General features: G+C 31.8%; 1 protein-coding gene across 3 annotated transcripts in view; it reads left to right on the top strand.

Annotated features, from left to right (window-relative positions):
- Nucleotides 1–18,703, top strand: part of LOC149491113 (gamma-aminobutyric acid receptor subunit beta-like) — a 50,695-nt gene extending 31,992 nt beyond the window's left edge. For 2 of the 3 annotated variants that reach the window (XM_089704254.1, XM_089704332.1), the window contains 9 exons: nucleotides 13,177–13,277; nucleotides 14,266–14,333; nucleotides 16,000–16,226; nucleotides 16,305–16,387; nucleotides 16,711–16,848; nucleotides 17,080–17,364; nucleotides 17,614–17,795; nucleotides 17,871–18,044; nucleotides 18,213–18,703. In XM_089704254.1, coding sequence (XP_089560380.1) covers nucleotides 13,177–13,277; nucleotides 14,266–14,333; nucleotides 16,000–16,226; nucleotides 16,305–16,387; nucleotides 16,711–16,848; nucleotides 17,080–17,364; nucleotides 17,614–17,795; nucleotides 17,871–18,044; nucleotides 18,213–18,377 — 1,423 coding nt within the window. In that variant the 3' untranslated portion in view covers nucleotides 18,378–18,703. The remainder of the gene's footprint in view (nucleotides 1–13,176; nucleotides 13,278–14,265; nucleotides 14,334–15,999; nucleotides 16,227–16,304; nucleotides 16,388–16,710; nucleotides 16,849–17,079; nucleotides 17,365–17,613; nucleotides 17,796–17,870; nucleotides 18,045–18,212) is intronic. The other variant, XM_089704406.1, reaches the window with a different exon arrangement.
- Nucleotides 18,704–22,674: the final 3,971 nt, after the last annotated feature.

Genomic DNA, 22,674 nt, shown 5'->3' with positions numbered 1-22,674 from the left:
TGTACGTAGCCAGATAAGTTTTAATAAGCAAGAATTTACCAAAAGACGCGTCGGGTTATTTAAAATTTTCATATTATAAAGCAAGTAAATTAAAATCTCGTAACAAGCTTGCTGTGAAAATTTATATCCGAGAATCCGCATTTCCTTTCGCAGCAAGCGTGTATCTCGTATATGAATAAAGTCTGGTAAAGAGGCATTTCAAAGGCGCTTGTAAGTCTTTTCAATAGGACTCCGCGGTGAGTTTTCACTGTTGTGCCTTGGAAATCCCTTATTCATTGTGGAGAATGTGTAAGTATTTTTGAACTGTATTTGTGCTTTTCAACGTCGAGTGAACTTATATTGAAGAATGGAAATACGATAAGATACGGTACTTTTATACTGTATTGGTTTTTCTATTGTGTCTGTTCCTTTTTATGAAATGCGGTGTATAAATAACGTTCTATTTCTCATAAAGGATTGAATGCCTACAACACCCTACATGTAGAATACATACAATGGGTAATATCTCGGTAATATTTTAGTGATTATAGATCTTTTGAAGTCGCAATCTTTTGTAACTTTAATGCTTAAAACACGGTAAACAATGTGATATTAGATTTATCTTCATATGATTAAAATTATGTCACTATTTTGTTCATTATGGATCCTAAAATAAATATTTCAAGTATTTTATAACTAGCATTAGTTAGAATTAGCAACTAGCAACACATTACCATGGTAGCTTAAATATACCGAAAATTGGGAACATGTAAAGAGATTATAACGAACGATTATTAACGACAAAATTGAAATTGTACGCGTCTTAAAATAAATGTTAGATTTCATGTTATTGAATTGATTTTTACTTGAAAAAATAAATTACTCTCTCCGTAACATTATGATATCCAAAATATAGTAAAAGTAATTTTGGAAGTTACGCCATCTCCTTGAGACGGTTATCGTTATAGCTATATTATATTATATAGCTTATCCTTATTTTCTTTATTCTTTATTTTATTAAATATTAAATGGAATAATACCTAATGTATGAAATATAAATAAATCGTACTATATACACAATTTATTGTCATAAGTACAGAATTAGATTTCACTAATTTATTTTTCACTGTAGGCAGTAGTAAGCTTAATTACGTCTCATATTACTTTATACTAGGAATTGGTAATTTCAATGTGAAAATAAGTCTATTATTTTCCATTTTCCAAAAATAATGAAGCGCTATTGTATGCGTTAATGATTAATTAATGTTGAAATTAATACTGATGAACATTCTAACGTACATGAAATAAAGGTAACAATATAACTATAATTTCGAAAGCATTTCTCATAATATTAAAAGTTACATTCGAGTGTAAATCTCCTAAATTAGTGTTTTTGTCAAACACAGATACGCGCTGTATATAACTATAATAGTAAACTATTCTAGTTTGCCAATTAAACTATAATAATATAATACTATATAACCTGAAGAGTCGATATATAGCAAGAATATGCACACATGCAACACTCATTACCATTTCATGAAAAAATCACCACCTATTTGATCCTAAAATTTTCCCCCTACAATTTCGATAATAAATACCGTTTGTACTGTAATTAAGTTACAAACAACGAGAGAATGTGGCTAGACAATTATTGCATTTGTGGGTGACGCGTCCCCGTGAGTGGATTAACGAGCAATTAGTACAGAATGGGGTTATGCCACGAACTTTACACAGGTATAACCTAATAGTGCATTTACATACCTACTCGTGCGAACGTCGGGCTGACGAGCGAGGCGAATAACGAACACGCATATGTATAGTGTGTAGCGACCTTAGGTATTTTGCTCTAGCAAATGTTTTCGTTTTGGAGCACATTATATCGACTTTCCGACATTATTCATCAGGGCCTTACCATCTGACCAGTTGGCTAAGTTTCAACAAACACTGTGGAGGAAGGAAGGTTGAGGTGTAAATGCACCATAGCTGTATGTCGGAACGATTTGTGGTGGACACTCGATCAACGCATCAATGGTGTAATTCCAGATAGGACAAAAGATGGGAGCTAGTCAATTTGTTGAGTGATTGCCATGCTCCATCAGTAGGAGGCTTGTCGATGCTTGATGATGTAAAGCTCAATAGATCATAGTTAGGTACTTATTAATTTTTTAATAAAGTCGCAAACGGGCTGTTTAAAATTTGACGTCAATCTTTGTCTGTGTTTTGTGTATGCGTGCTGTCTGTGATATCGTAGCACATCGTAGCAAACCGTAGTACATCGTAGATCATATTTTAGTTGTTTTTTCTTTACGTTTTATGGCCAATTTAATGTAGTAGCAATATATATTTTCACTATTAACGTCTACTTCAATAGCATATTCATCGGTTTAGGCATTTAAGTTAAAAAAACACATATTATACGTAACGTATAATATGAAAAATCAGAGTGAAAGATTTCCGAAGATGTTTCGATTTCTATTCACTAAATAAAAATATGTTCAATAATATACAATCTGACATAAGCCGCTGTAAAGACCGATTTATTATTAAGTACTTCATATGTATTCAATTACCAAGGTAGAAAGAGCCATGATTACACAATGTAATATTTACGTATAAAAATAAGCTTTCAGCGAACTATATAAAAAGTACAAAATAAAATCTATCATAGAAATACGTTAGTATGAAATATCAAAACATTTTCGATGAATTGAAATATGAATACGCAAAATATTTTACGTATTGAATTGTTTACTACAGTGAACTTGAATACCTGACCTTGGCAATGTTATCAAAACATCCATGAAAATGAATTTTCGCTTACCTTTCACAATTAAAATTACTCCACGTGAAAAACAATTTTATAAATTTCATTGACAACTCGCTTACAGAAACCCAAATATGCTTGTGAATAACGCCTCTTGCCGATTGATCGGAAAATTCATTTTCATTAAAGGTTATAATGAAAATTGCTAGTAAAAGCTTTTAAAAGTAAAATGTCATTGAAATTCGAACTTCAACACAAAATGTGCATTGAATTTTTACGACGTTTTATTTGACGTGTTGGTTTTTAAAAACATCTTCATTTTATTTAATTATTGTATATTTTGGCAAGTTGATGGTTAAGTTATTTATAAACGAATAAACGAATTAGTGTAAGAATTACAAACTAATTCCTTTCTTTATTCTTCAGTCAGCCAGTCATAATTCTTATTAGGTAGTATTATTATTTTTAAAGAATCCAAACAAACTTTTGTATGTTTGACACAAAGTCATGGAAAAACAGTGTGAACATTTGGTTTGAATATTGGCACAATTGGAAACATTTTATAACAGTTTTGCAAGCTAGTTTTTGTTATAGAAACTAGTGTTTGGAACAAATAAAATACTGACATCTGACACGTAATGCTTTCAATATAGGGCGTGTTATATCATTTATGTTTCATCTTGTACAGGATTTTTCCAAATCTACGGTTAAAACTTACATTGACATTGTCTGCCATGACATAGAGAAAAGTAGTTAAATTATCAGAAACAAGTTGAAGGAATAAAATAATAACATGAGTATTTACTAAACATTATTCCAATTTTAGATCATATTATTATCTATTTCTTTAGATTAATGAAGCAATAGGTTCTCTACGTATTCTATGTAATTAGTTGTTTTTCTTTTAAAGATAATAGCCAATAATTAAGTGTATCATCTTTCATTCTTTGACCACTTTAAGTAAATTAACGACCATTTATCTATACATTACGTACTAAACTAATCAACACATACATGTATTTGCAATTAATAGGATTTACTTAATTGCATAAATAAAGCGGCAGTTCCGATACAGATAATAAAGTTATAATGAATGCTAATATATTGTTACCGATAACTGGAACTCGATATATACGAACAATTTATTCATACTGTTTGTCAGTGAAAGTGTTAATCGAATGGCTGTGCGACACTTGTTATATAAATAATTAAATGGGGATTCTGGATTACAGCGGGTAATTCCTACTGCATTTGGCTCATTATCTTGTTTTGATCACGTAGTGTGCGTTTAAAATGAATTTGAATGTAAGGTTGCAAAGATAACGCATGTTTTGGCTTATATAACTGGTAAATTAGGAATAAATCACGCCTAAGAATAGATATTTATATTCTGCTAATAATTGTTAACCTCCTACTTATTTTCTTTCACAAACACCCAGTTTCCTTCCCAACTGGTCTTACAATAAATTAACAATTATCCCGAGGAAGTAGAGAAATAAGTACATCCTACATTCAGTTAGGAATCAATTTGGAATATAATTATTTCAAAGGTAAATATATCAAAAGACGGCTTACCATCTGATACGTCGAAAAAGGATAGGCAAAGGCGTATAAAATAATGTAATGAACTCCGCATAAATGACGAATAAAGGCTATTTATAGCATTTATGGAGTAATAATTGGAATATTTATTTTCAGACAAGACCTACGTAAAAATGAACGTAATACTTTTATACGCCTCGTTATAATATTTAGGGGAATTAATTAAAGGTTAAATTAAGACTGTAGTCTTGTTGGAAGCCGTGCTGTCGATAGTTAATTTACTGATCAACGGCATGAAACACCTAGCTGTAATCAGCTTTACGCCTTCTAACCTAATAAATATAGGGGATGCCTGGTAATAGGTATTAAGTTGAGAATTAACGGCAATCACTTCTATTTATATACAGGCCTTAAATAGATATTATTAACGTTATACTACTATGAAGTTTGATAGAAATTTTAACGTGTAGAAGATGATTAAACTCAAACTCATACATTTATTAAATTAATTAGACTTCTTCTAAAAGCACGTTTGAATCGTCATAACTTAGTTTTACTATTAATACCACTGATTCGGAAAGCAGTTTCTACGGAGAAGAACCGGTATAATATTATCAATATTTTTGTTCCTTAAGAAATAGATTAAACATAAATTATGGAGTAAGTGAAAAACATTATTATAATACCTATGAAAATTTATAAAATACAGACACGTTTTCAGCATACATGACCAATAATTTCCAAAATTAAACAGGTTATTAATCCTACCGACATTACACATGCTACAATAAATGTGGTATCAACTTCATTATATCCGCGGTTATAGATTATGTTAATGATTATTCCACTTAATTTATTATATGGTATAGGAATTTATAACAACAGGAACTTTTATATTATATTCAAATAACTCTTGTGCTAGGTCTTTTTTTCTTAAATAACGAAAATCTTTAAAATTTGTAATGCGTTTTTTACTGCAAGAAACATAAACGTCTAATTGTATAATGATAATAGGTTTATTGCTGACATTTAAAACGATTGTTCAACGTATTAGAAAAAACATTGAGAAAAAGACACAGATCCATAACAACGTTTGTTCAAAGTAAAAAAAGCCGTTGTGAAAAACACAGTTTTACAAAATTCTTGGAAATTTCCTTCAATCCCAATAAATATTAAGAAATTTAATGAACAATTAACCATACATAAATTTCAAAGCTAGGGTGAATAGGCTACTTGTAGGCAGACGTGACGTGACGTGACCACGTAGACCACATCGCCGCATCCCATCAGGTGGGATTGTGGTCAAACGTCTGCCAATCGTTTGTTCAAAATTTTAGAATATAGAATATATGTTTGTTCAAAATTTTATGCCAAGAATAGAGTTTTTGTTAGAATTTTTGCCTGCTTTTCTGTATGTATGTCCGGGCTAATCTCAAAAAGTACTGCATGGATTTACTTCAAATTTGATAGCTTGAGACCTGAGGAAAGACATAGGGTAGGTTTTATCCCGGAAATCTAACGGAAACGAGAACTATGCCGGTTTTTCTTAAAAACCTATAACTACTATTCAGAAATCTAGTCCAACTAAAAACCACCTAACATCTGCTTCTTAGTTACAATCCAACAAAGATCGATAATTCAAATTTTGGTTACGTGATACGAATCGTAATCTGAAATTGTACCAACTTAACCCAGTTTATACAACGTTTAAAGTTAAACAGAGGTCGCGATAACAGTCACGAATTCATAATAGTTGCTGCGGTTCAGTTTTTAACTATTTATATCGATTTGGAGAAGTTTTAAATTCTTCGTGTTGTTTGAAATTCATTGGTATATTATAAGTTTTAATTCGATTTGGTTAATTATAAGACAATCCCTACTAATATTATAAAAGCGAGAGTAACTCTGACTCTCTAATTTTCACGCCTAATTTCGATGAATATATAAAGATAGTTTGAGACTTGTAAAAGGTTAGGTACCTATAGGATATAATATTTTGTCCCTGAAATCTCACAGTAAAGAGGACTATTTTCTTTCGACTACACGGGCGAAGCCACAGATGGAAAGCTAGTAGAATAAAACAAAACATTCAATATTATTCATCACATAATGATTTACCTACTAGTAAATGCGCTTAGTAATTCTTGAGGTCTATTCTTGGAGCTTTGCTTCTGTGCAATCATGCTATTAGATATTCTCTTTGTGATTATAGTAACCATAGATGGACTTTATCTATGAATAAATGAACACAGCTGCAATAAATTACAACGCTTTAGTAAATTATATCGCTCAAAGTTTAACATCGTTTATGATAATAGCTGAGCTAAAATTGCTAGATTAACGCAGAAAAAAATCTATGCTATGTGTGTTAAAAACAATGTCCCCGTGACGTCATTTTATTGATGTGTATTTTTAACGAAATAACGATATTACTATGTATGGAACAAAAAAATTGAAATGAAGCATTCAAAATAATTTGTTCTAAAATAATATAATTAATATACAAAATGGTTTTATTATGACTGCAGGGAGCAAATTCTAATCAGAATTCAACACAAAAAGTTTATAAATTTTTTACAATGTTCTATAACTAAACTCTCTTTCTACATTTTTATTTAAAACGATACTATACCCACAAAAGTATCTTAGTTAACTATCTTAACTATCTTAGTTAAAAAGATCACTACAACAGCACGTGAACTCTCGGACTAATTAATCAAAAGTTGGAAAGGTTTATTTTTCCACTATATAAGAGGAATTGGTCGAGTGGAGTGGTTCTCAATACAGGCACCCTTGTGCGGCAGATCAGTTGATACTCTTGGCGAATTTTCCAAAATGCTTCTCCCTTCTTAAGACCCACTTTCGCTTGAAAGGTTAATGATGTTAACGATCTAATGTTTACATATTATAATTTGCATAATGGGTTTTAAGATTTTCGAGTGTGAGACGTTTGTATCACGTAGGTATACTCTATCTGGGTTTTATGTGATATTTTTGTGGACTGTTAATAGATTCAAGTCATGTATTTGAAAATTGATTTGATATTTTCAATGTTCAGGATTAATTAATTGTTTAGTGATTTAACGAAACTATTAGGTATTTCTTCGTTTTCCTAGCTGATTCAATGGACAATTTTCCCTATTTAGAATCTGCGTTCTTTTCCAAAATTATTAAATATACGATCTGTGTTACTTACGCAGAAACACAAAATGTACAATAGCGAAAATACGGACAAATACAATTACATATTTCATTCTTTAAAAATTCTCCAGTCTATAAATTGCGGTTTCGTTGCACCGCAGTGAGGAAAATTAAAATCGTTAACCGAATAATTGCATGACTGCAAAGTTTATTAAAACCGAATTCCATTCAGTTACAAGGTGATGCCTTAAGCTGGTTAGCTGTAATTGATTTACGTGGTTCTGTGTTCGTGCTTTTTAGGGTTCCGTCCCGAAACGGTAAAACGGGACAGTATTACTGAGACTTCGTTGTCTGTCTGTCTGTCAGTCTGTCTATCTCCAGGCTGTATCTCATAAACCGTGATAGAAAGCTGAATTTTTCATAAATGATGTATTTCCGCTGCTGCTATAACAACAAATACTAAAAATTAAAATATATAATATATTTATATTAAGGGGCGGTCCCATAGTACGGAACCCTTCGTGCGCGAGTCCGACTCGCACTTGGCCGTTTTTTTTGCTTTTTACACGCTTGAACCGTTTGTTCAATTAATATCCGAGATGCGATAAAAACTTAAGATGCCTTAGGTAGTTGGTAATGCGTTTATTAACGTTTGGAAATTATTCTCTTTTATACCAATAATGGTTATGTATTTTTTTAAATGATTTAAGCAAGTTTTTCAAAATCAATATGTTATAAAACAAGCTTGTTTCTTTCAGATATTCTGTCTTTAGGGAAATACAGGAATAATTTAAATGAATATATCGTTATTTTATATTTTGTAAATCAATTAACGTATTCATACCTACGCTTACTTATTTTACAGAACTTTATTTTACAATCAAATAGATTACTTGCTGAGTATTTTCAGGTATGTTAACACGGATCAATAAATTGTCTAGGGAGATTTCTGTATATATATTATATTGCATAGGTTTCATAAAAATATTGACAGAAAAGTTAAAACTTTACCGCGTGTGTAACACAAACAATCGATAAATAGCACAATAACCAAAAAATGTATTACAGTTTATCAAAGGAACATAAAAATAAACGCCATTAGTTCAGAGACGCTTTCAGATAATAATATTTTCTATTAATATTTCTTTCATATTCTGGTGGTATATTATTTCTGGTGTTAGAAAATATGTAGGTAGGTATTAATAATAATGAATATATCTAATAGTAACCCACGCCTTAACGGGAATTTCGTAAACGAGAACTAAAGAATAGTTTATTTATTTATTTATTTTATTAAAATCGCAATCCAGATTAGAAACTCATATTTTATTGTTTATTAAATTTAGTATTTAAATAAACTAATTTCTTACACTTTTGCTTACGATTCAAACGTTAGATACTAAATCTGCGTTCAACATCGATCCTAGTACATACAGACCTCGTTCGTCGACCAGACGCCGTAATTACTATTTTTTTTATTTATTCAATTCAGTGGGTGTTCAAATAAACGAATTTCTAATATTTTTCGCATAAAACTCAAACCTAACTAAATCCTTTTGGTATCTGATAGAGCGAAAAAATATTTGATTAAAACCTGAAATTAACGAAATAGTTGTACAGAATGACTTAAAAATTCATCGCATCGCACTAATCTCTATTTTTTTTAATTTATTAAATTCAGTAATTATTAAAAAAAATCAAATTTCTGCACCAAAATATTCAAACTGAACTAAATTCGACTCAAACCGTAACTTAATCCAACATCGATCCTTGTACAGCCGACGCCCTAAACTTCACTTTTGGGGGAGTTATATTTCTTAGCTTTGCGGGTGTAACCGCCTCCTATGAGTTCCTCGAAAAATCGATTGAACCGATGTCAGCGACGCCTAATGTCAAACAACGTTGGAACGTTGCCCCGCTATGTACTGCGTAGAGCAACAGTTTTACACTAAAACAATGGACGCGAAATTCACCGCGGTTAAAAATGTGAGTAGAATTTATTTTTTTATTTTTTCACGGATTTTATTGTGTATAAATGTGTGGGAAATGGCGGGTTGGTTTGTTTATTTAAAAATAAAGTACTTAAATAATTGCGTATAAAATGTTAAAATTGATATTTTAAATAATCTAAACAAACGCAAATAATTGCTTAAAAATGTTATATTTGATATTATAAATTTTGCTTAAATGCTTTTCGTGCAAGAAAAATCGCGAAACGATTCCGTATTTTGAACAAAGAGTTAAGCGTAATATTACAATTTAATTTTTTTTTTTTGAGTAAAATATATTATTATGTTGAGACGTTAAACTCCTAAATTCACAGTAAAAGGAATACGAAAACACATACATTTTTAAATATAATAATTACGTAGGTACCTAATAGGTTATTATTCTTTATTAATATACGTTTTTTCATATAAACGGGATTGGTGCATGAAAGTGCTCCTTAAAATAGTCGTATAATATAAAAATAATGACTTACCTTGTGTTGAAGCTTTTGTGAGTAATATACCTAAAATGGCGTAGCGTAGGGAGCTATTATAGATGCCAACGCCAACGACGACGACGAGTGTAAAAATAAATATACGGCGAATCTATCTTATAATATAATATAAAATCTTAAAAATTTAATAAATTCACATATAAAATATTTAAAAATAAAAAATAAACATCACCTCCACCTTGCATCATTTGAAAACCCGGCATAAAAACGTTCGGAACGCGCGTAGGAATTTTCTGGATTACGGGTAAAGGATCAAGTTTAAAACACAGACTTAATAAATATTTTTATTTCCATTTATATAGAAAATAAAAAATAAACGAAAAAGGTTAAAACATTACAAAGAATTATTTTCATTAAAAGATCGTCCATCGTCCAACCGCACGTATGAATCATTATAAGAACTGCATTCCTTTGTTCGAATCGGCACTTATTTTCTTCTTTCACCACCTAAAAAATTCTAGAGAAAAAAATATTAAAAAAAATATATTATCGATTAATAGTCAAATTATGTTGTTTTTGTAAGCTTCATTATTTCGTAATATTATTATGCTAGAAACTTTAACCACGCATGCCTAGAAGTTACCACCATAATAAAATTACGTAAGACGAAGCGCACCCTTAGAAAATCGATCTTTTATATAACTTTCCCTATATATTTATACACAGGGACGAAAGTATTTATTCGTATATATTTTTTCTCTACATAATTTGACTATACTTATACTATACACATGCAGCGGTATTTAAAATATATTATTTTTGTTATGAAATAATATTACATAAAAATTGTAAAACATTGCATAAAGACATAAAATGTTTTGATATGTGACTATAATATAATTTACATACACATTTATATTATTTATTAGGTAAATAAAACTTAACGTGCTAAATATTTAACCATTTCTATGAGCCAATTAAAGTATGTATTATAATTATTGATGTTATCACGTGGGTGTTCTTAAATATCAATTAATGAGAGTTTCTAAGAAATGAGAATACTGAAGAAGTCATTTACGCAAATATATAATAAATCTAATTTATTTCAATTGATACGGTTTGAAGGGCGCGTAGAGATTTTCATCGGCTTCTCAATAGAAATTGCCTTCCGAATGCGTGGAAATTTCTATATAATATAATGACGATTCAAGTTTCTACGAAGTCACGTTGTTCATACGTTTGAGTTTGAGTTTATATTTAGTAACTGCAGTAATATAACAGGGCTTAAAATAAATAAAAGCGCATTATATAGGAGATTATAGATTATTAGTGTTTATCCAATCGTCTTGACACTGTATATTGAAAACTATAAGGTTTTCTAATCGAATTTAAATAAATTGTTCCAATAATGCTAGAATATTTCATACTATAGCGTTATCTTTATCTGTTTCAATAATTACTCGTAGATAATTAAATACATTATTTGCATGTAAAGACAAGCAATAATTTAAACACAAAGAAATTGTGCTCGTGATAATATGTTATGTACATTGTACGTGTACGTGATAATAATATAAAAAATCCTATGTAATTGTTTATACTTAATAAAATATGTATCAATTTCCAAAAAAAGCGAAGCTTTAAAAATTAAGTTAAATTTTGAAATGATTAGGTTAGACAAAGAAAACGTTGTTATTTATTCTACTTAATTAATTTTAAAAGTCAATGAAATTTTATTTTATATAACGATTTTAAACAACGCCCCGTTTAAACGTTTTATAACTTTTTTTTTCAAAGGTCATACGTACAATACATACAATTTAAAAACGATTTCCCTAAACGTTCGTTCGTTTCACTTTATTTGCGTTCATCGATTTGATCTATCCATTAACCACGATACAATTTTCTGAAGATAGCAGATGGTAGGGGATAATAACATCGTAACAGGTCCACCTACGCGAACGATCAAATGTCTTAGCTCGAATAATGGGTATCAATTTCCACAAATCGATGGTGAACTTGAATTTCTAACAATTCACCCTCATTTTGTATTTAAATTAATTGATCCATTATCCTTAAGTGGGGTACTTTTGCTTACATGTGGGTTGTATGGTAGCTGTAGTTTAACATTATGTTCCGTTTCAATTATTGATTTACGTATATATTCTTTATCATGATTTTCTCCTTCGAAGTTTTTAAATAAAGTACGATAATTTGGCAATAGGAGTTCATATAAAATACGCATGGCGAACAAAAGCAGACTTGTTTGAAAAATAAATTATTATTTATTATAAAGACGCGTTCTGTGGAAATTTATTGAATAGACACCGTTTTCGTAGATACGAATTATTGTATAAAAATATTAATAAATCCGAACAACTACATAAATAAGAATCACAGGAATGAAACTTGAATAATGTTGAAAGAATACATATGAAAATGTACAATAAATTTCACAGAATAATATAAAATGCATAAAAGGAAATAGTGCGGCGCGGCGCGGCGGTGAGAATTTCATATTTCCTGGGAAATGTTCAATATAAAGTGGAAGTGTATTGAAAGTTTTTGATACTTTCACGATAAAGTTGAGGAAGTTATCTTCCTTAACTTGAGTTAACATTTTATAAAGAACATGGTTTTATTTACGTACTATATTAGCGTAGTTATTTTTTATATTTTATACTTAATTCATCTACAATGTAAGTAAATCGTCTTAATATTATCTAAATTTGTGCTTTAAACCCCCCGAAAATCCTTATTTTTCAGTATTTATCATGATATATGAATTTTAAAGTGTATTACATTTTTGATACGCAAATATTATAAGCCCGATCGCGCGAAATTACGTCAAAATCATTTCTAAATTCCATTGCCACTGGCAAAATACAGTACCAATTACTGCCAGCACCATTTAAATGTTTCACCCTACAAGCCGGGGGCTTTATTGGGGTGAAAGAGGGTTGCGTTAGTGCGATCAATAATGTGGCAAGATATAAAAGTGCGACGATATATCCATAGGCACTCGCTCTATTTAAACTCGGGCGAACGGAACGGTCGGTCGCACGTGTTAATTAGGCGAGGTTATTGGCTCGAAAAATTGTATAAGCGGACCTCATTTGTACTTATAATCTATAGATAAATATAATATAACGAGTAATATGAGCGGAGCGATTATGAAAAATGTACGAAATAACGGACGAAACTCATGCGTATGTGTATGTTTCATAATGTGCATATTTTACGATCCCAAAAAATTATTGAGGAGTATAAAAATATTAATATTAACAGTACGAATTGTTTGCAGTGGCGCGGGCGGTGGGGGCATGTTCGGTGACGTCAACATTTCCGCCATTTTGGATTCGCTGAGTGTCAGCTACGATAAAAGAGTGAGACCCAATTACGGCGGTGAGTATATCCAATTCCGTGTTGTCAAAACCATGGTATAAAGAGAGAAGTAGGCCGACTTCCGGCGTTTAGGAGCGCATGGTACTCACGAGGCGCAGGGTTGTAACTTGTCACATTCATATTTTAAATAATTGTATAAATAAACACCGACCGCTCACCGAGCGCCGTTGTGTTCGAGCGTAGGTACAAACGGCGCGATGTACCTTTGTTCGAAGATAACTTACTTTTCTCTTTATACTATGTCTAAACCCCGAAAAGGGTCGCTTATTTGCAACGAGCTCACACGATTTGGGTCACCGTTTTCAAATGTTCGTATTATACACGATTATCATAATTCCTAAATTCGCTTGAGCTTGCAGATGCAAAACGAGCTGTCAGGATAGCTAAGCTTTGAAATAAATGACACGCTTTAAAGATTCACTGTTATATTGTTAAAATCATTTTAAAAACACATTTCCTGGAAGAGACGGTTTGTATGCAGAATATAAATGTTTGCATTTTATAACGTTGTATCAGCTAATTTAATTTCGTTGTTATGATGGAAACAATTCCTTGAAATAAAAGCGAGGATAAAATTCTCTGAATATGATTTTAAAATTTTTCAAGTTAATTATTGGTAAAATAAACGAAAAAATTTAAGATTGTTTTTAAAATTTCCTTATTTATAAATTTGCTGATCTACAGTACAGGTAAGTTAATTCTGAAAATTTAATTAACCTAATGAGTTCGTGTTACAAAAATTTGTAAAAATATACATATAAATAATTGCATAGACCTAAATAATGTTTCGATATATGTATTTGTGTAAATAGCAGCACGAACTGATTAGCAATAAGTATTCCATATTGGAATAATTATTTTACTGCGCTCGAGAAGCAGTCATCTACTGTTTTTTGGAAATTCATGTTGCGAAGAAATGTATTGGCCAGCATTGCAACAAAAGCGGTCGCGATGGGACAACTGTGGAGTAACCGATATGAAATTTCAGGACCACCCGTCGACGTGGGAGTCACCATGTACGTGCTATCCATCAGCTCCCTATCTGAAGTGAAAATGGTATTTAAGAGACTACTTTTACTTAGATGGTCATATTCACGGAAGAGTTACTCTTTTTCGAGCGACGGATTTATACGTATAAGTCCGCCTTCGATTGAGGGTTCCCGGGATCTTTGGTTTGGTTTTCACTCGCGCGTAACGCGCTCGACTCACGATTGGGCTTGATTGCAGGTCCGCCAGTGGAGGTGGGCGTCACCATGTATGTGCTCTCTATCAGCTCCGTCTCCGAAGTGCTCATGGTACTCGTCCCTGTCAGCTCACGCTTGTCTCGGTCGCTCAGCCGCGCTAAGCGACCGAGCAGCCCCAGACACGAGGCTGCGAGCATGCCGGCGTCTTGGAGCAGACCTCCTGGATAGGTCGACACTACTCGTTGTTATTACTAAATTTTATTTCCTTTCAATGCCATCAGTAACCAATTGGTTGGAGTAGTGAGACCTTCCAGGAGCGTCGTAAAGACATACTAAAATGTACTTTGCTATTAAGCATCCCTCCAAGCAAGACACTGTCGTTGCTCCATTGTTGTTATTTTGTTTTGAGCTTTTTATGTTTTTGAGTAGGTATTTGTCGTGACTGTGGGTTTCTTACTATTGTCTCCCAGATTGGCGTTTTAACACCTAAATTTCGCCACTCGCTATTTTCTTACTTTTTAGTAGTCTTGCTATGAATGTATATTTAATGTTTGTAATGTTGTCCGTGAGTTCCAGTTGGACGAGAGAACTTTTTTTATGGTTTTCTTTATTTCAATTTTAACGACCGTTTCGATTTTGTTTTATTATTTTTCAACGTTAAATTTTTAGTTCCGATACCATGACCTTGAGAATTCAAAATTACGGTCCGCGGTGATAAGCGCGTTATTAATTGTCGATAAAATCGCGATTGTATTTTTTGTTGAATAAAGTGACGCTAATGGTTCACCCTTGATAACGGTTCCAAATTACACCGTCTAACTGTGACCAGGGTTTATGACCCCTAGTGGAAACCAAATCAAGGGGACTACATATAAAAGTCACTTTGAGACGTGACCATAGTTGATAGGAAAAATTTTAAGGTACACGTAGCGGTACGTAATATTATAACTTGTTGAGATAAAAGCAGTGATATGATTGCAGTAAAATTATCAAAACTGTTTCGTTTATTCCATTAATTCGATTACATGCGTGTACTTTAAAGAAAAATAGTGTAAAATAACAATACAAAACTATTGTTATTTTAAACACAATAAGATAAAGACGCAAGGCAGAAAATTAAATAAATGTATTTGTTCAATCGTGAAGTAATATATAAATAATATCAGCCTTGTTTTTTAAATGAACTGCCTTGCTGTCAGGACGATGTTTGATATGAATATGTAAAAAAAAAATTCGCATCTCGGCGGCAAATTTTAAATTGGCACAATTTCTCACTAAATTTTAAAGGGAACGTTTCTAAAAACAACAAGACAATTAACTATACATAATATGAATTATGCAGAAGACACAAAGCGCCTGGATGTAAATGTTGCAAGAATCAATAGAATTAGACCGAAAAGCGCATTGAACGTCTTCTTTAAATATTTGGCGAGAAAACGTTTACTCAGCAAATAAGCACAATTGCCGAGCTGCATTAAATGTTTTTCTAGAACCCTGCAGCAAACTATCAGTTCCTACAACACCAAATAATGTTTCAGGATTTCACTTTGGATTTCTACTTCAGACAGTTTTGGACGGATCCAAGGTTAGCCTATAAAAAGAGGCCAGGCGTAGAGACACTATCCGTCGGGTCCGAGTTTATTAGAAACATTTGGGTGCCGGATACATTTTTTGTAAACGAGAAGCAATCCTACTTTCATATCGCTACAACAAGCAATGAATTTATTCGTATCCATCATTCTGGATCGATTACCCGCAGTATAAGGTGAGGTTTTCAAAAATGGGTGTTGTAAAACTCTCTTATTTTGAATTGTTATTTAATATCATTGAAATAAATTTTCAGATTAACAATCACCGCATCATGTCCCATGGATCTCCAGTACTTCCCGATGGATCGTCAATTATGCAACATAGAAATTGAAAGTTGTGAGTTTGCTACTATGCCTTCCTATTTTCTTTGCAAATATAGCTGTTATATAATTTGATGAAACTTAACGTATTTTTGCTTCACCAGAAATATAATATGAAATAACAGAATACACCACAGTTATGGATATACAGATCCATTAAGCTGGACAGTAGATTAAAAAATAATGGGCATTTTCTAATCTCTGTCATACATTGCTCTCTTTTTCCATTATCACTTCAAAGTTTTCGCTTTGGTAGTTGGTTCATTCATTTTACGATTTATTAAAAACCCCAGTGCGATGGGTGCTTATTTTATCGTTCCATATATCTGCATGGTACAGTTGGCTACACCATGCGGGACATCCGATATAAGTGGAACGAAGGCCCCAACTCCGTGGGCGTATCCAGTGAAGTGTCTTTGCCGCAGTTCAAGGTGCTCGGGCATCGTCAAAGAGCTATGGAGATCTCACTTACTACAGGTACTTTGCACTTAAACAATTCACTCAAATATACCTGACCTAAGAGTCAAGAATGAGCCTTTCATTTAGATGGTATTACAACAACCAACTGCATGTTAATTGCTTTATTCGACTTCACTACTGTTTTAGTCATTCAACTTCATTTAGCTATTATATCTAGGTCAATATCGTCCATTCCGAATACTCGAGTATTATTGAATGATAAAATAAATTAAAAAATATTTTTTGCAGGAAATTATTCACGCCTGGCTTGTGAAATCCAATTTGTGCGTTCGATGGGATACTACTTGATCCAAATTTATATTCCATCTGGTTTGATCGTGATCATATCTTGGGTTTCGTTTTGGTTGAACCGAAACGCGACTCCTGCTCGAGTGTCACTTGGAGTGACTACCGTGCTGACTATGACTACCCTCATGTCATCTACAAATGCAGCACTACCGAAGATATCGTATGTCAAATCCATTGATGTTTATCTTGGTACCTGCTTCGTGATGGTCTTCGCCAGTCTCTTAGGTAACAAATATAGAAGATGATGCGTGATTTGAAAATGAAAATTTATTGTAAAATTTTAAATGATGTATATTTTTTTGATTGGTATATATTTTTTATGTGGAAATTTTATGATCAAATCTGATATGTTAATATTTGCAGATCATATTATTTTAAGCGACGTTATTACAAAGCGATTTATTCTAGTTATTTCAGTGCTTTGCAACTGTTCCAATGTAGGCACTTAACAAAGTTTATTTCTGTCTATTCCAGAATATGCTACCGTTGGCTACATGGCTAAGAGGATACAGATGAGGAAGCAACGATTTACCGCTGTTCAGAAAATGGCAGCTGAGAAGAAAGTACACCTAGACGGGCCTCCTGGCACTTCGGAGCCTCTACCACCACCCCGGACGAGCACACTTTCTCGCCCGGCTCCACCAAGCCGATCATCAGTAAGTATCCTTCTTGCAGTAGACTTATTTCATCCAATGTATCTCCAAGAACATGTTTTACACCGCCTTAATTAGTCGTACAATCCTCACACGCAGGAGGTTCGCTTCAAAGTCCACGATCTAAGGGCATATTCAAAAGGCGTCACTCATGAAAACACGATCAACGGTGCTCGCGGACCCCCAGCTCCCGCCCCACCAGCCCCGCAACCAGAAGAGGAAATCCCGCCACATCTTCTCCAGGCCTCAAAGGTTAGTTGATGTTTTATGACCGTATCTTTTAGTGATTAATAAACGTGTGCAATGCAAATGTTATCATAATATATCCGCAATGCGACTGTCCGCCAATGCGAAGGAGCGAATAACAAATAACCAACAATCCAAATAATTTAAAGAAGTTAAGTTGGGAAAATTTTACAGAGCATCAACAAACTGCTGGGCACGACACCTTCTGACATCGACAAGTATTCGCGAATCGTTTTCCCGGTGTGCTTCGTTTGCTTCAATCTAATGTATTGGATCATTTATCTGCATGTGTCCGACGTGGTTGCTGACGACCTGGTACTACTCGGCGAGGAACATTGAATTATACGAGGACAACAATCTGGCGCAAACAATGGTACACGACGGCAGGCTCCCAAACAAAGACGGCCAATCGATGTATTGATATTTAAATTATATTATAGTAATCTCGACTATGTAGCACACTATCCTTATGAAATACATAGAATCACATGTATTTACTTCATTTAAAATGTAAGCGGCACGGCAACTAAACAGAACTAACTTCTTAAATGATAAAGATTTATGTCAATCTATACAAAATTTTATGTAGTCTTGTTAGTGTATAGTATCATAGTTTCTACAAAGTATCCTATAAGTATTGATTAGACATGAATTAGTAGCAATAGTCTTTGGGAATACTTAGTTCTTAAACTAACGACATGTCATTTATTGACAATATAAAATCGTCTAATATAATTTAGTAAAATTCAGTGGGTTATTTTTCATAACCATTTTTTATTGTACTCTTGATTTAATCGATATCGAATAAGAATCAAAACGCTATTATTGTATTTCTAAGAAAAATATCTAACTTTGTACAGAAAAATGTAAAGTTAGTGCCTCCTACATGATACCTGACTTAGATTCAAAAGTTTCCTAAATGAGATGATGTAATATTATAAGATTACGTATAAAAAATGTAAAAAAAATAACGGGGAAGGAGAACGTAACGTTCAAAATGCAAGACCTCGGAGTTAAAATGACCACGGGTATATTATAAGGTGAATTGTAAATACTTATACATACATCTGTATTACTAAGGTACTCAATACGATTATTGTAGTTTTATATTATGTAAAAATATATTTATATAATTTTTGTTTCAATTTAATAATTATACACCGGTAACACAATATTAAAATTTAGTGCACAGTACACTTTTTTCTACGTGCTTTAAGATTAAAATTACCTTTTTATTATTGTCGCAGTGATATAAGAGAAACGGTTTTCAAAAAAATAATAAATTAGAGACATGATGGTTAAATTGATATAAATCGCGAATCATTGATGAATTTTATTATAAATGACGGCTGAAGGTGCATGGCTATAGTTTGTAAAGCAATGAGAAACGATCGGAATTTTGATAGAATTCCTCAATGAATTATTATATAAAATCATTAGATTTTTACAAAAAAAAAAATATATTCTGATTCCCGAAATTTACAATAACGAGAACCCTAGGATTACGACAGATGCTAGTTCCTTATAAAAATAGAATAAGTAACCAGATAATCTCTTTGGTTTAATTAAAAAAAACGGTTTTTATTATTTCCCTGAGGCAAATTAACTTAACAAGAGACGTTATTGAATCTTATAAAATTAATGTAAAAATATTTTGCTGTGTTTTTGTAAATAAGTTTATTGAATTTTTGTATTTAGTTTTAAGGTGCCCGTCCGCCAAGATAATAAGAAAGATGAGCGATAATGTGGTCTCGCTTACGATGAAATATTCTTTAGAATTGGTATTGAAAAAAAATAGAATCGATCTTTCTCGAACTTTTCTATTTTGTCATTCATCTTTCTCATTTGTGGTAAAAGGTACCCTTATTCTGAATGTATGCGGTATGATTCGGAACTTTTTAAGAATGTCTTCAATGACGCATTACTTTTTTCAAAGATTGAAACGTTGTATATTATGTGTAATGTATTTGTGAATTCATCTAAAATAACTTTGATAATATGTATATCCCTGATATTTTCAAAATCTTAATTTTGTTTAACGTTAATCTTTTCTGATATACCTTATTACCTTAAACATTCCACCAAAAAAGAATCGATGTTTTAATATACATGACCATTAAACGATGTTTTGTCAAACAGAAATCGAAATAATGGTCTATAAAAAATTTAAAACATAGGTATATAAAACATTCGTAATTCTTCGTAAAATCTACTAACTGATACTAAAATTCCCTCTTACTTTGATGAACCCAGTAATTTCACACATTCGATAATAATTAATATACAATGTATCTGTGAGTAATTAGTGATTGAGGAAATATGTGTACAAGTAAATAGTGCTGTGAATTTTAATTTGTTAAAATAAGATATTTTTTACGATTTTTAATGGGGATAATGTTTAGTTCTCCGAGGCTTGGAACAACGGAATAATATTGTTGATATTGTTTCTATATAAAATTAAGCAAACGCGTAAAATAATTCTAGAGACATGTACATATTATAAATAGCTCATATTACAAGTAAAGTGTGAACGCGTTAAAAGAATTTGTAAAACAGTAGATATATCGTTTAAGTAATTTTAAATTTCAGTTCGCTGAAATTAAGATAATATAGTGGTTACACTATACTTGAAAAATAAGATTCGACCGGAAAATCTTCGTTGTATTTGGAACGTCGGTTGAGCTTTTATATATATTTTATATAATGTTCGTGTCTTACAATTTCAATTTTTACAAAAAAAAAAAATATTTTAAGCATAAACATAAATGTTACAAATTTCTTAATCTGGCCTTCTTTGTAATTTCCGAGCATTTAAATCATTACGTACAAAGAAAGAACTGAAAAGAAATGTACGTTTTAAAATTCCTTTAATATTAAATTCTGCAGCATTTTACCTTAACCTTGGTTCGTATCAAAGGTAATGGCTCTGTTAAATATTTGATGAAAATAGTTTCGCAGTAAGCAAGGTCTGCGCAGGCTTGACTTGCCTTTGTAGAACTAACTGCGTAAAAACATAGAATAAAGTATGAGCAAATTTTATTTACAGCTTACAGCATTACAGCTTTTTACGTCTATATGAAATAATAAGTACAATCTTTGAAGGAAAATTATTCAAATCAGTATTACTTTTTTATTAGGTCTTTTAACCGACGTTCCAAAAAATGCTAACACTGAATAATTCGTAGCGTATGTTTGAAAGAGTCGCACACCGATGCGATGACTCCGTGAATCTTTTTCGTGTTTGATAGAAAATGTTGGTTTATCAAATGAATATATAATATATTTTGAGTTAAGTGTTACCACTATCGCGTGAAATTCTGCAGATGATGTTTAGTTCATTAAAATTTCAATATGATGAGAAACTATACGAACCATATTGGTTCAAGCCGATAGGGAACATGATAACGTCTAAACATGCTCAATGTTTTAGTAAAAACTATTAATGTAGGAGATTTGTATAGGAATAGAATTATAGTATCAAGATACTGCGCTACATTTCAATTAAAACTTATGTTGTTCGAGGAATAGACAAATTTTATAGGATTTATATAGGCCAAAAGATTGATCAGTTTGTAGGAAATCTTTTATACGAATAGATCTGATATCTTTTTCTTTCATCTTTGAAAAAAAATATTTGGCGTGTGTGTAGATAACTTTCCTGTAAAGTATTATTAGATCCTAACTAAAAAAATTTAAATCGTTTAATATAAATGAGAATTGAATAGTTATGTTTATAAAACAATAAATTTATTTTTACGTTACAAATAATATGTTGGCTTAAAATGAAAATTTTATTAATACAATCGTTACGTCTGTTAAGTTTGTGTCAAAGAAATATAAAGACTTAAGTTACTGTTAGTTGCGTAATAATTTTACGAAAGCAATTATTAAAATTTCAAATAAATATAAATGTAAATTACTGCACCTAGCTAGTAAGGAAGTAGAGTAGCTTAGCATGAGAGGGAGCGGTCGGATTGCGTCTGTCGGACTATGCAAGGTCTGTAGGGGATGAGAGTATGAATGGTAATTAGGTAGGTAGTCGTAAGTCAAAACATGAATGAATTGCAACGCTAAAAAGGTATAAAAGACGCAAATCGACCGCAAACCTCCACTGCGAAACCAAATTCTAAATCACATTTAAATAAACGTTAGAATAATAAAAATATATATTGAGATATAAAATCGAGTTAGTGAATTAATATAATGTATAGGTATCAATTGTTCAATGCCTATAATATATCAAATTTCATACTAGCGTTTGAAAACGGAGGATATGCACATAATACAACATTTTATAATAACATTTGGGAAATAGAATTCAGTGTGGACGAGAGAGAGGTGTTGAGATGACTTTGACGAGAGCCGAATATTAGGTATTGATTAGGTAACGTGTAAAATTATATACATATAAATAGGGATTCAAATTACAATAGTTGAAGTGATAAATAGCAACATCGACGCCATGCCGAAACTTGCCGAAAACATCACAGACGATCGGATGCCTTTATTGTATTATGAATAATTACAGATTGGATCTATTTTTTGTCAAATTTGATGGTCTGGGCCTGCAAAAAGCACACGCAAGCATGATGCATAAATATTGTAGATATGCATATATATTTTTATTATTGTACAA

Source organism: Colias philodice, chromosome 1 (assembly GCF_061535455.1).
Source record: "Colias philodice isolate Cphi_HAF_F1 chromosome 1, ilColPhil1 Martin Lab GWU primary, whole genome shotgun sequence".
In the NCBI taxonomy this organism is placed as follows: Eukaryota; Metazoa; Arthropoda; class Insecta; order Lepidoptera; family Pieridae; genus Colias; species Colias philodice.
This window is presented reverse-complemented; position numbering and strand designations above follow the sequence as displayed.